The sequence below is a fragment of the Microtus pennsylvanicus genome, chromosome 1, assembly GCF_037038515.1.
Source record: "Microtus pennsylvanicus isolate mMicPen1 chromosome 1, mMicPen1.hap1, whole genome shotgun sequence".
NCBI classification, from domain to species: domain Eukaryota; kingdom Metazoa; phylum Chordata; class Mammalia; order Rodentia; family Cricetidae; genus Microtus; species Microtus pennsylvanicus.
Genome location: NC_134579.1, coordinates 123,965,416 through 123,979,558, shown reverse-complemented (window position 1 = coordinate 123,979,558; position 14,143 = coordinate 123,965,416). Strand labels below are relative to the sequence as shown.

At 46.8% G+C, this 14,143-nt stretch overlaps 1 protein-coding gene across 3 annotated transcripts in view; it reads left to right on the top strand.

Moving 5' to 3' along the window:
- Ankrd13a (ankyrin repeat domain 13A) overlaps window positions 1–14,143 on the top strand; it is a 31,895-nt gene that overhangs the window by 15,820 nt on the left and 1,932 nt on the right. For 2 of the 3 annotated variants that reach the window (XM_075982628.1, XM_075982647.1), the window contains 11 exons: window positions 685–730; window positions 2,187–2,330; window positions 3,133–3,322; window positions 6,552–6,618; window positions 7,660–7,741; window positions 8,783–8,844; window positions 9,680–9,813; window positions 10,233–10,390; window positions 10,891–10,998; window positions 11,795–11,955; window positions 13,541–13,608. In XM_075982628.1, the coding sequence (XP_075838743.1) occupies window positions 685–730; window positions 2,187–2,330; window positions 3,133–3,322; window positions 6,552–6,618; window positions 7,660–7,741; window positions 8,783–8,844; window positions 9,680–9,813; window positions 10,233–10,390; window positions 10,891–10,998; window positions 11,795–11,955; window positions 13,541–13,608 (1,220 nt within the window). The remainder of the gene's footprint in view (window positions 1–684; window positions 731–2,186; window positions 2,331–3,132; window positions 3,323–6,551; window positions 6,619–7,659; window positions 7,742–8,782; window positions 8,845–9,679; window positions 9,814–10,232; window positions 10,391–10,890; window positions 10,999–11,794; window positions 11,956–13,540; window positions 13,609–14,143) is intronic. The other variant, XM_075982638.1, reaches the window with a different exon arrangement.

The window sequence follows — 14,143 nt, the reverse complement described above, 5'->3', positions numbered from 1 at the left end:
AAGAGCCGGAACTGTGAATTGCCCTGACCCGTTCTTAATTCTCTAATGCTGGGAGCCTGATGGGCTTGGGTAAAGTTTACACCCCAACCCAGTCACTGTTCTGTTAACTTTTTTTTTTTAAGTGGCATTTACTTATTTGGAGTGAGGGGGTGCATATGTACCACAGCATATATGATGTGAGCTAGCTTCACAGGACGTCTGGGGGAGTTGGTTCTCTCCTTCTACCATGTGGATCCCAGAGAAGGAACTTGGGCCATCAGTCTCGGCTGCGGGGCACCTTTGCCCGCTGAGCCATAGGCACCTCTTAGCTTTCTTAGCTGTGTGCAAGTGTTTTCATCTGGACAAATGACAGATCAGATAGAAGTTATTTGTTTTAGGGTGTGCATAGTTGCTTTCTCTCTCTCCTCCCTTAATTGTTTAAGAAGCCACATTAGACCCTGCTGTGGTGGCAGCACAGGCCTTTAATCCCAGGATCTCTGTGAGTTCGAGGACATCCTGGTCAACAGAGGAGTTCTAGGACAGGCTCCAAAGCTACAGAGAAACCCTGTCTCGGAAAAAAAAGAAAAGGAAGGAAGGAAGGAAGGAAAGAAGGAAGGAAAAAGAAAAAGAGCCACATAACCCTGCTGTGGGGGTTTGGTTGTTTATGTCAGGGTCACCTATTGTAAACCTTTGTCTGCTCTTCAGGCTCCGGATTTCTATGTGCAGATGAAATGGGAGTTCACCAGCTGGGGTGAGTGGCTATGGGTTTGGGACTTACTTGTTTTCAAATTTACATAGCCTGTTGATAGGTTTATGTTCCTTTACAAAAGCTGTGTGGGTGTGTGTTAAATTCAAATCTGGTAGCTGACCTGCATTCCATGTAGTTTCCTCTAGCCTGAACATGGATAAATATAGCATACAGGCACTCTGTTTCCTCCTTGCATTCTGTATCCCTGACACCCACTTTAGTCTTCTTGAGGTGAGTAGGGTTGGGTCACTACAGCCTTACCTGGCTTTCTGCTCTCTGTAGCCCATGCTGGCCACAGATTCTTGTCGGTCCTCCTGTCCCTCGGCCTCCTGTGTTGGGATGACAAGTGTGTGCCGAAGCTTGCAGCTTCTTTAGGAAGCAGGGTCTTCTTGTGGCCCTGGACCCCTGAGCTCAGCTGGGACTAGGCTTGTGTCCGCTGGCTGCCTGGCCATCTGTTTGAAATGCCTTTTGTAATGCTAACATTTTCATGACTTACTACAATTTGTTACTTTTCTTATGTTGCTTAGCTTGATTCTTCCAAACTTGTTATTCTGGGGAAAATGAGGCAAATATTGAAATAGTTTTCTTTCTTTCTATTTAATTTTCTACAAAATGCATGTATTTCCTCAGACTGCTCTGTAAAGATGATATATTTACGTAGGTATCTGCTTTTCCTTCTTGTGGGTCAGTGAACTAACACTTGATTTTGATAGCTTTTCATCTCAGTAGTATTTCTAGCTTTGATTAAAAACACAGCAGAGTTTCGATCCTTGATAGATTGTGAATGGAGGCTACAGCGTGGCCGTGTAGCAGTGGACGTGTGAGTGAGAAGTCCAGGTGGGCCCACTCCTCAGCCCTAGAGGTTCAGTCCAGGCCAAGAAGACTGCTGCCAAATTTGTTGACTGTTTTCTCTGATGAGTTAGAATAAAAGACTCATTTTTCTTTATTTCCTGTTAATTTATTTAATGCTGGGAATTGAGCCCCAGGGCCTGGTGCATGCTAAGCATGCCCTGAACCACTAACCACACCACTAGCTTTCCTGGTTATGTCTGTCAGTCTGTCTGTCTGTCTGTCTGCCTGCCTGCCTGCCTGCCTGTGTTGCTGGGATTGAACTAAGTGTATGCAAGTGAGCTATCATGGGGATATAACTCCAGCTACTTAAAATTATTTTAGTTTAAAATGGCCTTACTAGGTTGTCTAGATAGCCTCAAACTTGCTATGTAGCCCAGACTAACCTCAAAATGGAACTCCTGCCTCAGCCTCCTGAGTGCTATGAGTGGCGTGCCCCACCTTGCCCAGCTTCCATTTCTGGTTTTTAGGATGAATTCCTTTACAAGCATGAAGGAAGAAGTCCCACTATGTTTGGCCAGTCATGACCCAACCACTCTGCCCTGAGTTCCTGGCTCACACATTCTGCGTAGCCCTGTGTTTTTCTCAATAATATGCCTTTTTCCTCCAGTGCCCTTGGTTTCTAGAATATGCCCCAATGATGTCTGTCGCATCTGGAAGAGTGGTGCGAAGCTGCGCGTGGACATCACTCTGCTGGGGTTTGAAAACATGAGCTGGATAAGAGGGAGACGAAGTTTCATATTTAAGGGAGGAGGTGAGTCTGCATTGTAGTGATCCCTGCTCACTGTGTTGCCCTGGCTGGCTGGAGCTCTCCTTGTAGACCAGGCTGGTCTCTGCCTCCTGATGCTGATGGTAAAGGTGTGCACCACCATGTCCAGCAGCCCAGTAATTTTGAGCCTTCAAAATGTATTTGTATTTTATTCTTTATCTATTGGAAGCTTCGTCTTTGTGGCTGTTGTAATTAGTTCTTTGGCACTGCACCCCTCTCCTTTTGGAGACTGGCCAGTTCCCTGCTCATTTCATTCATTACTTACTTCACCCCGGTTGTCTGTCACCTGTCACTTTGCTGAGCCTTGGAGTAAACACCTTTTGTGTCATTCTGTGTCCCTTCCTGACCGGGCACAGTTCCTAGTTTAGGGTGGAGAGCAGCACTGCTCTCCAGAGTCTGAGCAGAGCACTAACTCCAGCAGTGGTCTCTGAAGGTCGTAGGGGAATGTGCTGCTAATAGAAAAGGAAAATTAGTTTTAAAATCTCCATTTTGGGCACGATGCTCTGGGGTCTCCTGTGAGTTGTAGATCGCTGGCCAGACAAACACCGTGCAAGGAGAGTCAGTAATCAGGACTCCTGGGGGTGAGGTACTCAGTGGTGGTGTGTTCCCTGTCACCCTGAGCGCTGGCTGATTCAGCCTCCAGTTTCTGGGGGCGGGGAGTAGGACAGAAAGAAAAAAGAAAAAGCCAAACAAGTGTGCTGTAGGTGCCAGCAGTGCATGTGAGGACTGACGGGTGAGGGTGGCATCGCTGGCTCTGGCTTCCTCACACTAGTGTTCTTGTTAACAGACAACTGGGCAGAGCTGATGGAAGTCAACCACGATGACAGAGTGGTCACCACTGAACACTTTGATCTTTCCCAAGAAATGGAGCGCCTCACCCTGGACCTCATGAAGCCAAAAAGCAGGGAGGTTGAACGGCGGCTCACAAGCCCAGTCATCAACACCAGCCTTGACACTAAGAATATCGCCTTTGAAAGGTGCGGATTTAGAGCCCAGTTTACCATCTAGTTTGGGGACTGCCTTCATTAATGGCATATTTGCAGTAATTGGAAATTGTGACAAGATTAGGACCTTTTCTTTTCTAATATGGTTGATGCTAGAGGATTTTAAGAGGGATCTCCAGTGCCATCCAAGTAAGAGCCGTCCGGCTGCCGGTGACTCAGTGTGACTTGAGCTAATCTGACGCTGCTCTGGATCCAGCGTCCTTTCTCTCCATGGATGTGCTAACTACGCTCTTCCAGATTGTCTTCTCCTTTCCACTGCACAGTTGGTGAAGAAAACAGAGAGGTCTCTTTAGGCAAATCTAAAACATAATTGCCTTTTTCTTTTTGTTTAAGTAAAACCATGAAAGCATGGTGTCTGCAACAGAGAGGACATGGAGCTGGTGTTGTGTCTGGGGGTCGCTTCTGCTTTGGAATTAGGAACTGGATTCTTGAAGAAGGAAGTGTTCTTGCCAGGCTCCTGGCTAGGGACATCGAGGGTTAGGGACCAACTGGGACCATCCACAAAGATCTCGCTAGAGGTCTGGTTTTCATTATGCACCTCTCCAGGCTGGAGGTCCTTCTGTGCGAAGCTCCAGACTGGAGGAGGCCGTTGTCAATGCCACAGCCTGTCAGCAGAGAAGAGAGCAGTGGCTCTAGGCAAGTGGCCCAGCTCTCCAGTTTCCTTAGCTGGAAGGAAAACAAGCTCCTGAAAACCTGGAACCTTAAGGTCGTAGATTCCCTGTTGCTTACTGGGATTGTTAGAGCCATTGTTTGTGATGAAGTAAGTGTTGCTTATCCAGGGTGTGTGGACTGGCTTTAGTTAACTGAGTGCAGATGGGAAACAAGAGTGCCTTCCGTTGTACTGAGGACGCAGGTACATTGTGTCTTCCCGTGGTTACAGGGTTTTCAGACGGCTCCAGCTGGCTTTCCTGATGCTGCCAGTGGGCTGAAGGGAGAGTGCTGGAGACAGCTGTTTGCTCTCTTCTGTTTTAATGGTGCTCGTATGTGATCAGTGCCCTGAGACATACGTAGAGCTTTGAGCCATTCCTGAGTGTGAGGTTTGGGGACTCAGATGTGTGAACAGTCATGTATGGTTCTCGTGGTTCTTTGCCATGTTACAATGGGTGCTTTAGTCCTTTTCCTGGTCTGTACTAGGAATTTGACACAAACAAATCACTACCCTTCCTGATGAGCTTTGACCCATGGTGTGCACTTGTTGCACCGGGATTTTACTCTTTTCCCAAAAAGACTATGCTGTGCCATATTGGGAAAAAAAAATCCCTACCACTTCAGAGCTGCCTTTAAATTGTATAATAGTCACTAAATCACAGTGTCTGCTAAGTGACCTTGGCTGTGTTGGTCTCAGGTGGGACAGACAGGAAGGAGGAAGCTGGGTTCTCTGTCATCTTCAGATGCCTGTGTATGTAGAGCTAGTGAAGGCACAGGAGTCATAGCAGCCAGGTTTAAAATAGTAGACACTGACACTGGGCATTCTAACTCAGCCGCTGTCAGAGTGGAGCTGCGAGGGGCGGGGGCGGGGGGCAGTGAAGAGCATGGAGGCCCAGCGAGCACTGACGCGGCATGGACTGGAGTAAGCATTGGCACCCCTGAGGCTGCGTGTCGGAAATGGCAGTTTCCCAGCTTACACACCATTGATGTCGCACAAATAAGGAACTTTGGAATGATTTAACCAAACAGAATATCTCGATTTTTGTTATTGGTGACAGCAAGAGCTATGACTTGATAGTTATTGGGCATGGTCCCAAACCCCTGTTCTTGTTTGTGCAATGTAAGCTAGAGCAGCCAGCATTTGCTATAATTCCTTTAGGACTTCATCTCTTGCCACGTGGCTCTTGTTGTACTAACTGTAAACTCCCAAGAGGAAAATTAACATCCATGGGTCTTCCTTTTATGATGGGTTAAAACAGACATATAAACCCATTATGTCCCAATTTGATATGGGAAACTGGAAACATAAAATGTAAAAGCTGCATTCTGCTTTTGTGATTTGTCTAACCTGCCCCTGTTCTCTGAGCTTCCTGTGTCCACTGCACTCTGTCACACAGCACAAAGGGAAGACTTTTGGCAACTTTACATAGTGCCAGGCAAAGTCAGGATGTGATGTTCTAGATAAAGGGAGGACTGGACTGCTCCTGAGGGGAAACACCTCCAGAGCAAGATGTGCTGAAAACAGTTCACACCCAGGAGTGGCGGGAAGTGCTTGTCTGTAATCCCAGCACTGTGCAGGTGGAGGCAAGAGGCTCACTGGTTTGGGACCAGCCTGGCCCACATAGCAGCATCCTGCCTTGTTGTTTGTTTGTTTGTTTTTGTTTTTGTTTTTGAGACAGGGTTTCTCTGTAGCTTTGGAACCTGTCCTGGAACTCACTCAGATCAGGCTGGCCTCAAACTCACAGAGATCCGCCTGCCTCTGCCTCCCCAGTGCTGGGATTAAAGGCGTGCACTGATTAAAGGCAGTGTACCACTGCTGGCTGCAACATCCTGTCTTTAAAGCACAGCACACAAAAGAAAAATCAGAACCTAGGACTGTTCTTGGATCCTGAATACATTTCCCCCCAGAAGTGTGCAGCCTTAGAACTGGGTTTCTACAGCTGCGACGGCTCCCTGGGCTCCCTCAAAAGTCGTCCATAGATTGGAATCGGTGTCTGGGCTGAAAAGACCACATCCTTCCCTCTACCTGAGCTGAGGGACACATGACTCAGTCACTGTGGAAGCGTTAATTGCCTTTCCTGTTCCATCTGCCCTTCTCCAAGGGGTGAAGAGCTCCGTGCCTAACTTCTGAGAATTCCTGGATGGAGGTGGAGGCTTTTATGCCCCTGCCAGCAGTAGATGACCCAGATAAAAGTTCTGACCCAGATACCTCCTTGTAGTAAGCAAGATCTTGAAACACTGGTCATCCTCACTTCTTTAGGATCGCTGTCCAAAAAATGTCACAACCTCTGTCCCCTGTGCTGGCAGTTCCTGTTTAAAAGCTAAAAGTGAAAGCTGTCTTTGTCTGGAGTGAGGCAAACTGACTGGTAACTGTGGGTGGTGGGTGGAAGATCTTTAAGGCATCTGTCATTGGTAGCATCCTTTTTTTGGACAAAGGGACCATGATTTCCAAATATCTTTGACTAACTTAAGCTGGGGACTGTAAAGGCTGTAGGGGTGAAATCTGAATGGCATATTATACATGTAGAAATTTGTGGTGTTCACTTTTTATCAGAACTAAATCCGGATTCTGGGGCTGGAGGACAGATAAAGCAGAAGTTGTTAATGGTTACGAAGCAAAGGTAAAAGGAAACTCTTAAAAAAAATAAGATTATTATAGCTTTTTAGCTTCTGTGCAAATGAGGAGCCTGTTCTGATTGTTTCCATGCATCTGCAGGGGACCCTGGGGAACAGCCCTAATGTGTCTCTTGCTGAGGTTTATCTAGTGGTTTCCAGAAAATGGATAGCATGCCCTGAGCAGGTCTGTGGCTTTCCTAAAGAGAAATGATTGCTGAGAAATGAGCCAGTCATTCCTTTGATTTTATTTTTTACATTAAATTTAATCAGTTTATCTTTTTAAAGAAGATACCACGTAGTAAGTAATTTCTGTGAATCTTTATTACTCAAATTCTAATTGATGTCTAGAGCTGATGCTGGCTCAGGTTTTAAAGACTAGCCCAGCCCACTTACGTGGCACCACTGAGCTGAGATACCACTGTAATCATAGGGATACCTGTCATATCATCTGACATTTTATCAACTGACAAGCTGTTTGTTGGACTTTCCTTAGTGTACAGCAGGGATGGAGGAAACCAGGTGTTGTAGGGTCCTCTGCTGGCCTCTGGGTGAGAAAAAAAAAGCTCCATCATGTCCAGCAAGCTGCATTAGAGACGGCTGCTGTGGTCACTGTTGTCTGCAGCTGTCAGCACACAGCAAACCCAGACCCTCAGACAGGCTGAGGGCACAGCTCAGGCTGCCAGTTAGAAGAAGCCTTTTTTCTTTTGTCAGTAGAAAGGATGCTGGTGCTCTCTGATCTCCCAGGTCTAGAGAACCTGGGTTCAGCTAAGTCAGTAGTTAGAAGAGCACCATGGATCACAGGAGGCAGGTTTAGGAGCAAGAGGAACCCAGTGGAAATCTGTTTGCCGAGCCCCTTTCGCAGTAGGAAGTGCAGGTCCCCAGGCGGGAGCCGTCTCTCCATCTGGAGGAGACTGGGGTTGCTGACTGGGTCCCAACTTTAATTTTGCTGGGTTTGCTTGGCTTTGCTGCAGCATTTTTAGTCTTGCTATGCTTGAGTTGCCTTGGATTCCCTGTGTCATTGCTGTCTTTTGCACACTTCTCTCAAGGTTTACACAGTAAACAATGTGAGTGTGATAACCAAAATACGGACAGAACACCTGACGGAGGAGGAAAAGAAGAGATATAAAGGTAATGAGCACCCCTGACTCCTTCTGGATGATCGTGTGATCGTGTAGAGCGGGGGTTCTCGGCCTTCCCAATGCTGCGACTCTTCTCTCACATTGTGCTGACCCCACCATAACATTATTTTCATTGCTACTTCATAACTGTAATTGCCACTGTTATGAATCATAATGTAAATATCTGTGTTTTCTGGTGTTCTTAGATGACCCCTGTGAAAGAGTCGGTTGACACCCCTCCAGGGGTTGTGACCCATGAGTAAATGTGTTTGGATATGCAAATCCTAACTTCTCTTCCTAAACATTTCCTTAGTCTGACTCATTCTTGGAGTTTTTCACAGTTGATTTCCGTCGTAATTAAAGCCATTCATTCACAAGGGCTTGTTTATGTGTGTTATTGCAAATAACTTGGATTTAGCAGCAGCAACAACAGAAATGGAGCATGAGAAGATATTGGGGGATATTATCACTGGGATGAGTGACTTTACCTCACCACAGTGATGAGATCTTCATGGACCTTGGCCTCCGGTTACTATATCCTGGCTTTGCCAGCTCCGTGGCCTTGTGAAGTTGTCTGTGCTGTAGGCCTCGTGTTCCTCTGTAGTAGAATGGAGGTGGTACTAGGTCACTCTTAGAGTCACTGAGAGGATTCAGTGAGTTGGCATGTGGCATATGCAATCATCTAGAAAGTGCAGGTAGCAGCTTGGCCACCAGCTGTGCTCGGGTGTACAGGCTAGTGCCAGAGCACAGCACTGAGTGGCTAGGGTGAGGGATCCATCTAGCTGTCTCCTAAGCCAGTGCTAAAACTGCTCTACTTGAATTCTTGTTTTTTTTTTCATTTTCCTAATGATGTATGTTAATCACATATAACAATGGTTTCCATGGTAATACTGCTTGGATTCCTATAGTGGTTCCTCTAGGCTAAAGTTCCTAATGAGAGGATATTCTGGGGTAAGCTCACCTCATGGGTGTCTTTTATCTCCCTGCCTATAAGTGGAATTGTTACTGGGATCAGGAGGGCTTGATTCTGTTGATCTTCCCTCCTTTCTAGAGGACCGGAATCCACTGGAGTCTCTGCTGGGAACTGTGGAACATCAGTTTGGTGCTCAAGGGGTGAGTTCTTCTGTTTGTGATGGCCACTGGGTCCTGAGTAGGTCACTTGACTTGGAAAGGAACCTCAGCTCCCAAGGTGCACTATGGATACTCTTGTAAATAGAGGCAGGATTTTCCTTTGGTACCTGTCGTCTGGTCCCAAACAAACACACAAAAGCTTGTATTAATTACAGAACGCTCGGCCAAAAGCTCAGACTCACTACTAACTGGTTCTTACATTTAGATGAACCTATTTCTATCTAATCTGTGCTTTGCCACGTGGCTCACAGCTTTACCCATCCTCTAGCATCTCGCTTCCTGGGCAGCTCCCTGGGGTCTCTCTCCGGTTCCACACTCTTTCCTATTTTCAGTTTGGCTTTCCCACCTTGCTCTAGGCCAAATCAGCTTTCCTGTCTACTAATGAGAGTAATGCATATTCACAGCACACAGAAGGATTATCCCATAGCATACTCTTTGGGGAGAAATTAGATGAATGAGACTTTGAAAAAAATCTAGATTTTGGAGTAAGGGTTGGTCCTAGAATAGGGCTCTCTTCTCTGGGATAAACAAGGACCTTCTCTGAGCATGGCACTTGAGACTGGCTCAGGGCTTTACACTGCTCAGCAACCGTTTTTTTGATCCCCAACTAGCTGTGCATTTGGTACAGTGGGTACGAGCTTCCACACCCACACCTGCTCACATGGCTGTGTCTTCCATACCTAGGACATAAAGATGGAAAGAGGGTGTGGATGGAACTGGGAAGGCTGTTAGACTTGCTTGTTCGTGCGGTGAACACATGCAGCCGGTTGTGGGGCTGCACTTTACAGGCAATTCTGACCCATAACTTCTGGCACAGCAGGACCTCACCACAGAGTGTGCCACCGTAAATAACCCCACGGCCATCACACCCGATGAGTACTTTGATGAAGACTTTGATCTGAAAGACAGGGACATTGGAAGGCCAAAAGAGCTGACGATTAGAACACAAAAGTAAGTGGAAGATGTGGCCCCTTGTTCACTCATGGGACCATCTAAAACTGTGCTCTTCAGAGTTGGGTTTGATCATTCCTTGCCCCTTCCTTTAAAAGTAATGTTGAAGCTACTTAATCTGACAAATCCAACAGTAACCGGCTCTCTGCTTAGCCTTTGTCATAGCAGAGATAGGGGAGCACCTTTGTTCTGTATTGATCTGTTTTATTCACTGCTAGTAAATCTCAGTTGATAAATGAAGTGCTGTTAAGCCCTTTCCCTTCACTGTCAGGTTTCAGAGTTCCTCGGGTTCCAGTCCGTCACAAGTCCTGGTTCAGGAATAATGGGGGAGGGGTGGGGGGCTTCTGAAGGGTGCTCTGTCTAGTGCTGAGTAGCAGTGACCTGCCCCCCCCCCCAACACTCACTGTCAAACCCTGCAGGTTTAAAGCTACACTGTGGATGTGCGAAGAGTTCCCTCTCTCCCTTGTGGAGCAGGTCATTCCTATCATTGACCTCATGGCTCGAACCAGTGCTCATTTTGCAAGACTGAGAGATTTTATCAAATTGGACTTTCCTCCTGGATTCCCTGTCAAAATAGGTATGGTTGCCGGACGGTGGTGGTGCACGCCTTTAATCCCAGCACTCAGGAGGCAGAGGCAGGAGGATCTCTGTGAGTTCGAGGCCAGCCTGGTCTACAAGAGCTAGTTCCAGGACAGGCTCCAAAAACTATGGAGAAACCCTGTCCCAAAAAAAAAAAAAGAAAAAAAAACTAGGTATGGTTAAATAAAATTGAGGGTTAGCTTTTGGACTAGTATGGACAAGGCGATTTTGGATTTTGGATGGTGGAGTATTCATGACACTTGATTCCTGTCTTGATCACTTGCTGCTGTGATCTAGGAGAAAGTTCTTCACCTGGGTCTTACTCAGTCTCAGTTTTCTCATCTGTGGACTGGGGGGGTGTGTGTGCTGGTGGTGGTGGTGGGGGTGCGCTGCTGTGAGGACTGAAGAAAGCCTGCTGTAAAGTGTGCGTTATCATAATGTTAGCCAGTGGTTATTGTTTTCAGTGAAGTCTACTGATAGAAGCCTTTACTTTGTCAGAAATCCCCTTGTTTCACGTTTTGAACGCACGGATTACATTTGGAAATGTTAATGGCTGTAGCACTGCTGAAGAGAGTCACAATGTGGAGGGGATCCAGGCCGACACAGGTACAGCTAAAGGGCCGCGTCTGCATCTCAGTCCTGTGTCATTAACTGAACACTTTGAAATAAGTCTGTGGTGCATAAGAGAAACAACTATGGGTGCCGTGTTGGTTGGTCACTGCGAGAAGAACTTGGAAAACCTGGAGGAAGAAGGGTACATCTCGGCCACCGTTTCAGGTTGCTCAGTTGGCTCCATTCGGGAGGAGACTCTTTCTACTTTACAGTCCACCGAGTCTCCTTCGTTATGATTATGTGTTAGTTTCCACCAAGAACAATCAAAGAACAAGGAAAAACTGTCTTCTGGGGTGGATTTACACTTTCATCTTTTACATTTTAGTACTGGCAGCACTGAATTGCTGAACTAAGAGTTTCACGTGCTGGGCAAACTCTGTACCACTCAGCTACGCCCTGGCTCATGAGTTGCTACTGGTTTCTTTTTAATTTGAAATGTTTTTAAGCTGAGTGCAATGACTCACGCCTGTAATCCCAGCACTTAGAGGAGAAGCAGGAGGATTTGAGTCCAGGAGTTTGAGGCCAGTATGAGCACTACAATAAGATCCCCATATCAGGAAAGAACAGTCAAGGAAACAACCCCCTTCCCTCCCCAGACACTTGAAAACACACCATAGTCTGAGGCAGGAGGATTATGAGTCTGGAGCCAGCCTGGGCTATGTTTTGAGTTTGAGGTCAGGTTGAGCTATGTAGACCCTTTCTCATAAAAACAAAAACATGAAGAAAAAAGTTGTCTGAGCTATCTGTAATGAGTGGGTGCAGACACTGGACAGCTGCCTTTGTGTTTCAGCTTCCGAGGTCACAAACTTCGAGGTTGATCAGTCTGTGTTTGAAATCCCTGAATCCTATCATGTTCAAGACAACGGCAGGAACGTGCATCTCCAAGATGAGGACTATGAGATAATGCAGTTTGCCATCCAGCAGAGCCTGTTGGAGTCCAGCAGGAGCCAGGTGCGCTGTCAGACCCCCCCCCCCCATGCATGCACCCCCTGTTCACTGAATTTTATAGCTCAGACTTGCTCTAAGAAAAAGTTTGGTGTGTTCACAGTGTTTGTGCAGGTCATTTCACCATAGCTTGCTATTCAGGAGACCTACCGACATCACCATGGCTGCATTGTTGGTAATTAAAGGCAGACTTACTGTAACTCAAGCTCACCTGTAGAGCTCTTGTGTATTTTTCAAGGTGTGCTATATATAATCTTCTAGAACTGAAGTAGTCTTAGTTAAGGCAGCGATGTGGACTTTCACTGTGTAACAGTTTCTTAGACAGGGTGTGATAAAATGGAATCTCACTCTTAACAGTTTTTCCATTTTGAGGAGTCTTTTTAAACTCCTGCATATCAGTTAGAACTAAGAAAAGAGCACATTGCAGCAGGGGTGGGTGGTGGGTGGGAGGGTTGATGCCTTGTCCCCCGCTTCTGTGGCTTCTGGTGCTGCTGTCCCAGGAGGCTTGCCCTTCCACCTTCTGCTGTCCACTGCTCCTAGCTTGGGCAGAGGTCAGCTTTGGCCATAGACAACCTGCTGAGGACAAGGGAGTGCCAGCACTGTCTTTGTCCTTTTCCTGCCTTTTTCTCTAAGATAGGTCTCATGTGCTCTGTAGTGGCCTTATGTCCCAGGATTTTGCTGTCCAGTTGTGGGTTATTGGTTTCTTCTTTCCTTCCACTGTCCATTCCTCAGGAATTTGCAGAGCATGCTGGGAATTCTTGGGAGCTATGAACTGTGAGCATGGTGTCCATGAGCCTGTCAGTGTTTACCAAAGCTTCCAGGGCTCGAGTAACCTAGTCCCACCCCCTCCTTGACTCCCCTCTGCCATCATAGACCCATTCCAGATTCATTTGTTGTACTTTTTTCTTTTTCATTATTTTTGTAAAATGTATATATATATGTCTGTGTTTGGTGCATGAGGTGGTCAGAAGACTGTTGGATTTCTTGGAGCTAAAGTTATAGATGGTTATGAGCTGCCACATGGGTGCTGGGAACCAAAACTGGGTTCTAGAAAAGCAGCCAGTGCTCTTAAACACTGAGCCATCTATTTTTTGTGGGAAGTAGATGGGGTGGGATTGATTTTTATTTACTTTTTTGACAGTTGGGCTATCTACTTTTGGGAAGCTCATTGGAGAAGATTCAGCCTTGAGACAAAACATCAACTCTTGCTCTCCCTGTGCAAATGAGCTTGGCTTGCTCTCCTGATGGTAGCCATTGAGGACAATAACTGGAGACCAGGGCCACCAGTACCCAACTGTGTCTTCTCAGCTTGTCTCTAAAGCATGCCCTGCTTTGGCTGTGTGGCTGTCATCCTAGGGCAGTGGTTGTAGATGGAGCTCTGTCAAGTCTGAGAAGGTGGTGGCCCTGGATCCAGGGTAATGCCTGATGCTCTGTACCATACAGTAGGGAAGTGTAGTGCTGGTGCCCACACAGCACAGGCAGCGACAACTTATGAATGCTGTACATTTTGTTCTCACTGTGTTCATTTCCTTGTCATTTTGGCAACTGTTCCTTCTACAAGGTATTTATACCCATCGTTTGTTTTTGCCAGGAACTTTCAGGACCAGCTTCAAATGGAGGGATCAGCCCCACCCACAGCTATGAAGCCCAGTATGAAAGGTAACTGAAGGGACTTTTCATGATGTGGCTTTTGTTGGCATGGCACTTGATACATGGGCATCTGTGTGGCTCGTGCTCAGCAGGGAGTTGAGGCTTCAGCTTTCGTGCTTCTTTTATTGTGGTTATCCATTAAACCAGCTCTGACCTGACTGGCCCACAGGCTAGGGCTGTTTACAGCAAAGCCCTGGGTAAATGTTTTCTGCTTGGCTTGGTCTTCTGTGAATGTGCGATTGCAGGTCTAGCTGGGTGAGGATAGGCAGGGCTAAAGACAGTTGGGGTCGAGCTGCGGAAATGGTGGAACCTGCAGTAGTGCCTCCTCCTTCCTATGGGCAGCATGTGTGAGCACTGCTTTCTAACAGACCGGACTTCATTCATAGCTTAGAACTGGGGCATGCTGGCTCACACAGGTCCCACATCTCCACCTCAGCAGGGTGGATGTCATCGTGCATCAGGAGTGCTTGGTACAGTGTGCTCTTAGTAATCAGTAAGAACGTAGTTGCTGCCAGCACCTCCAGGATGGGAATAACTCTGTTCC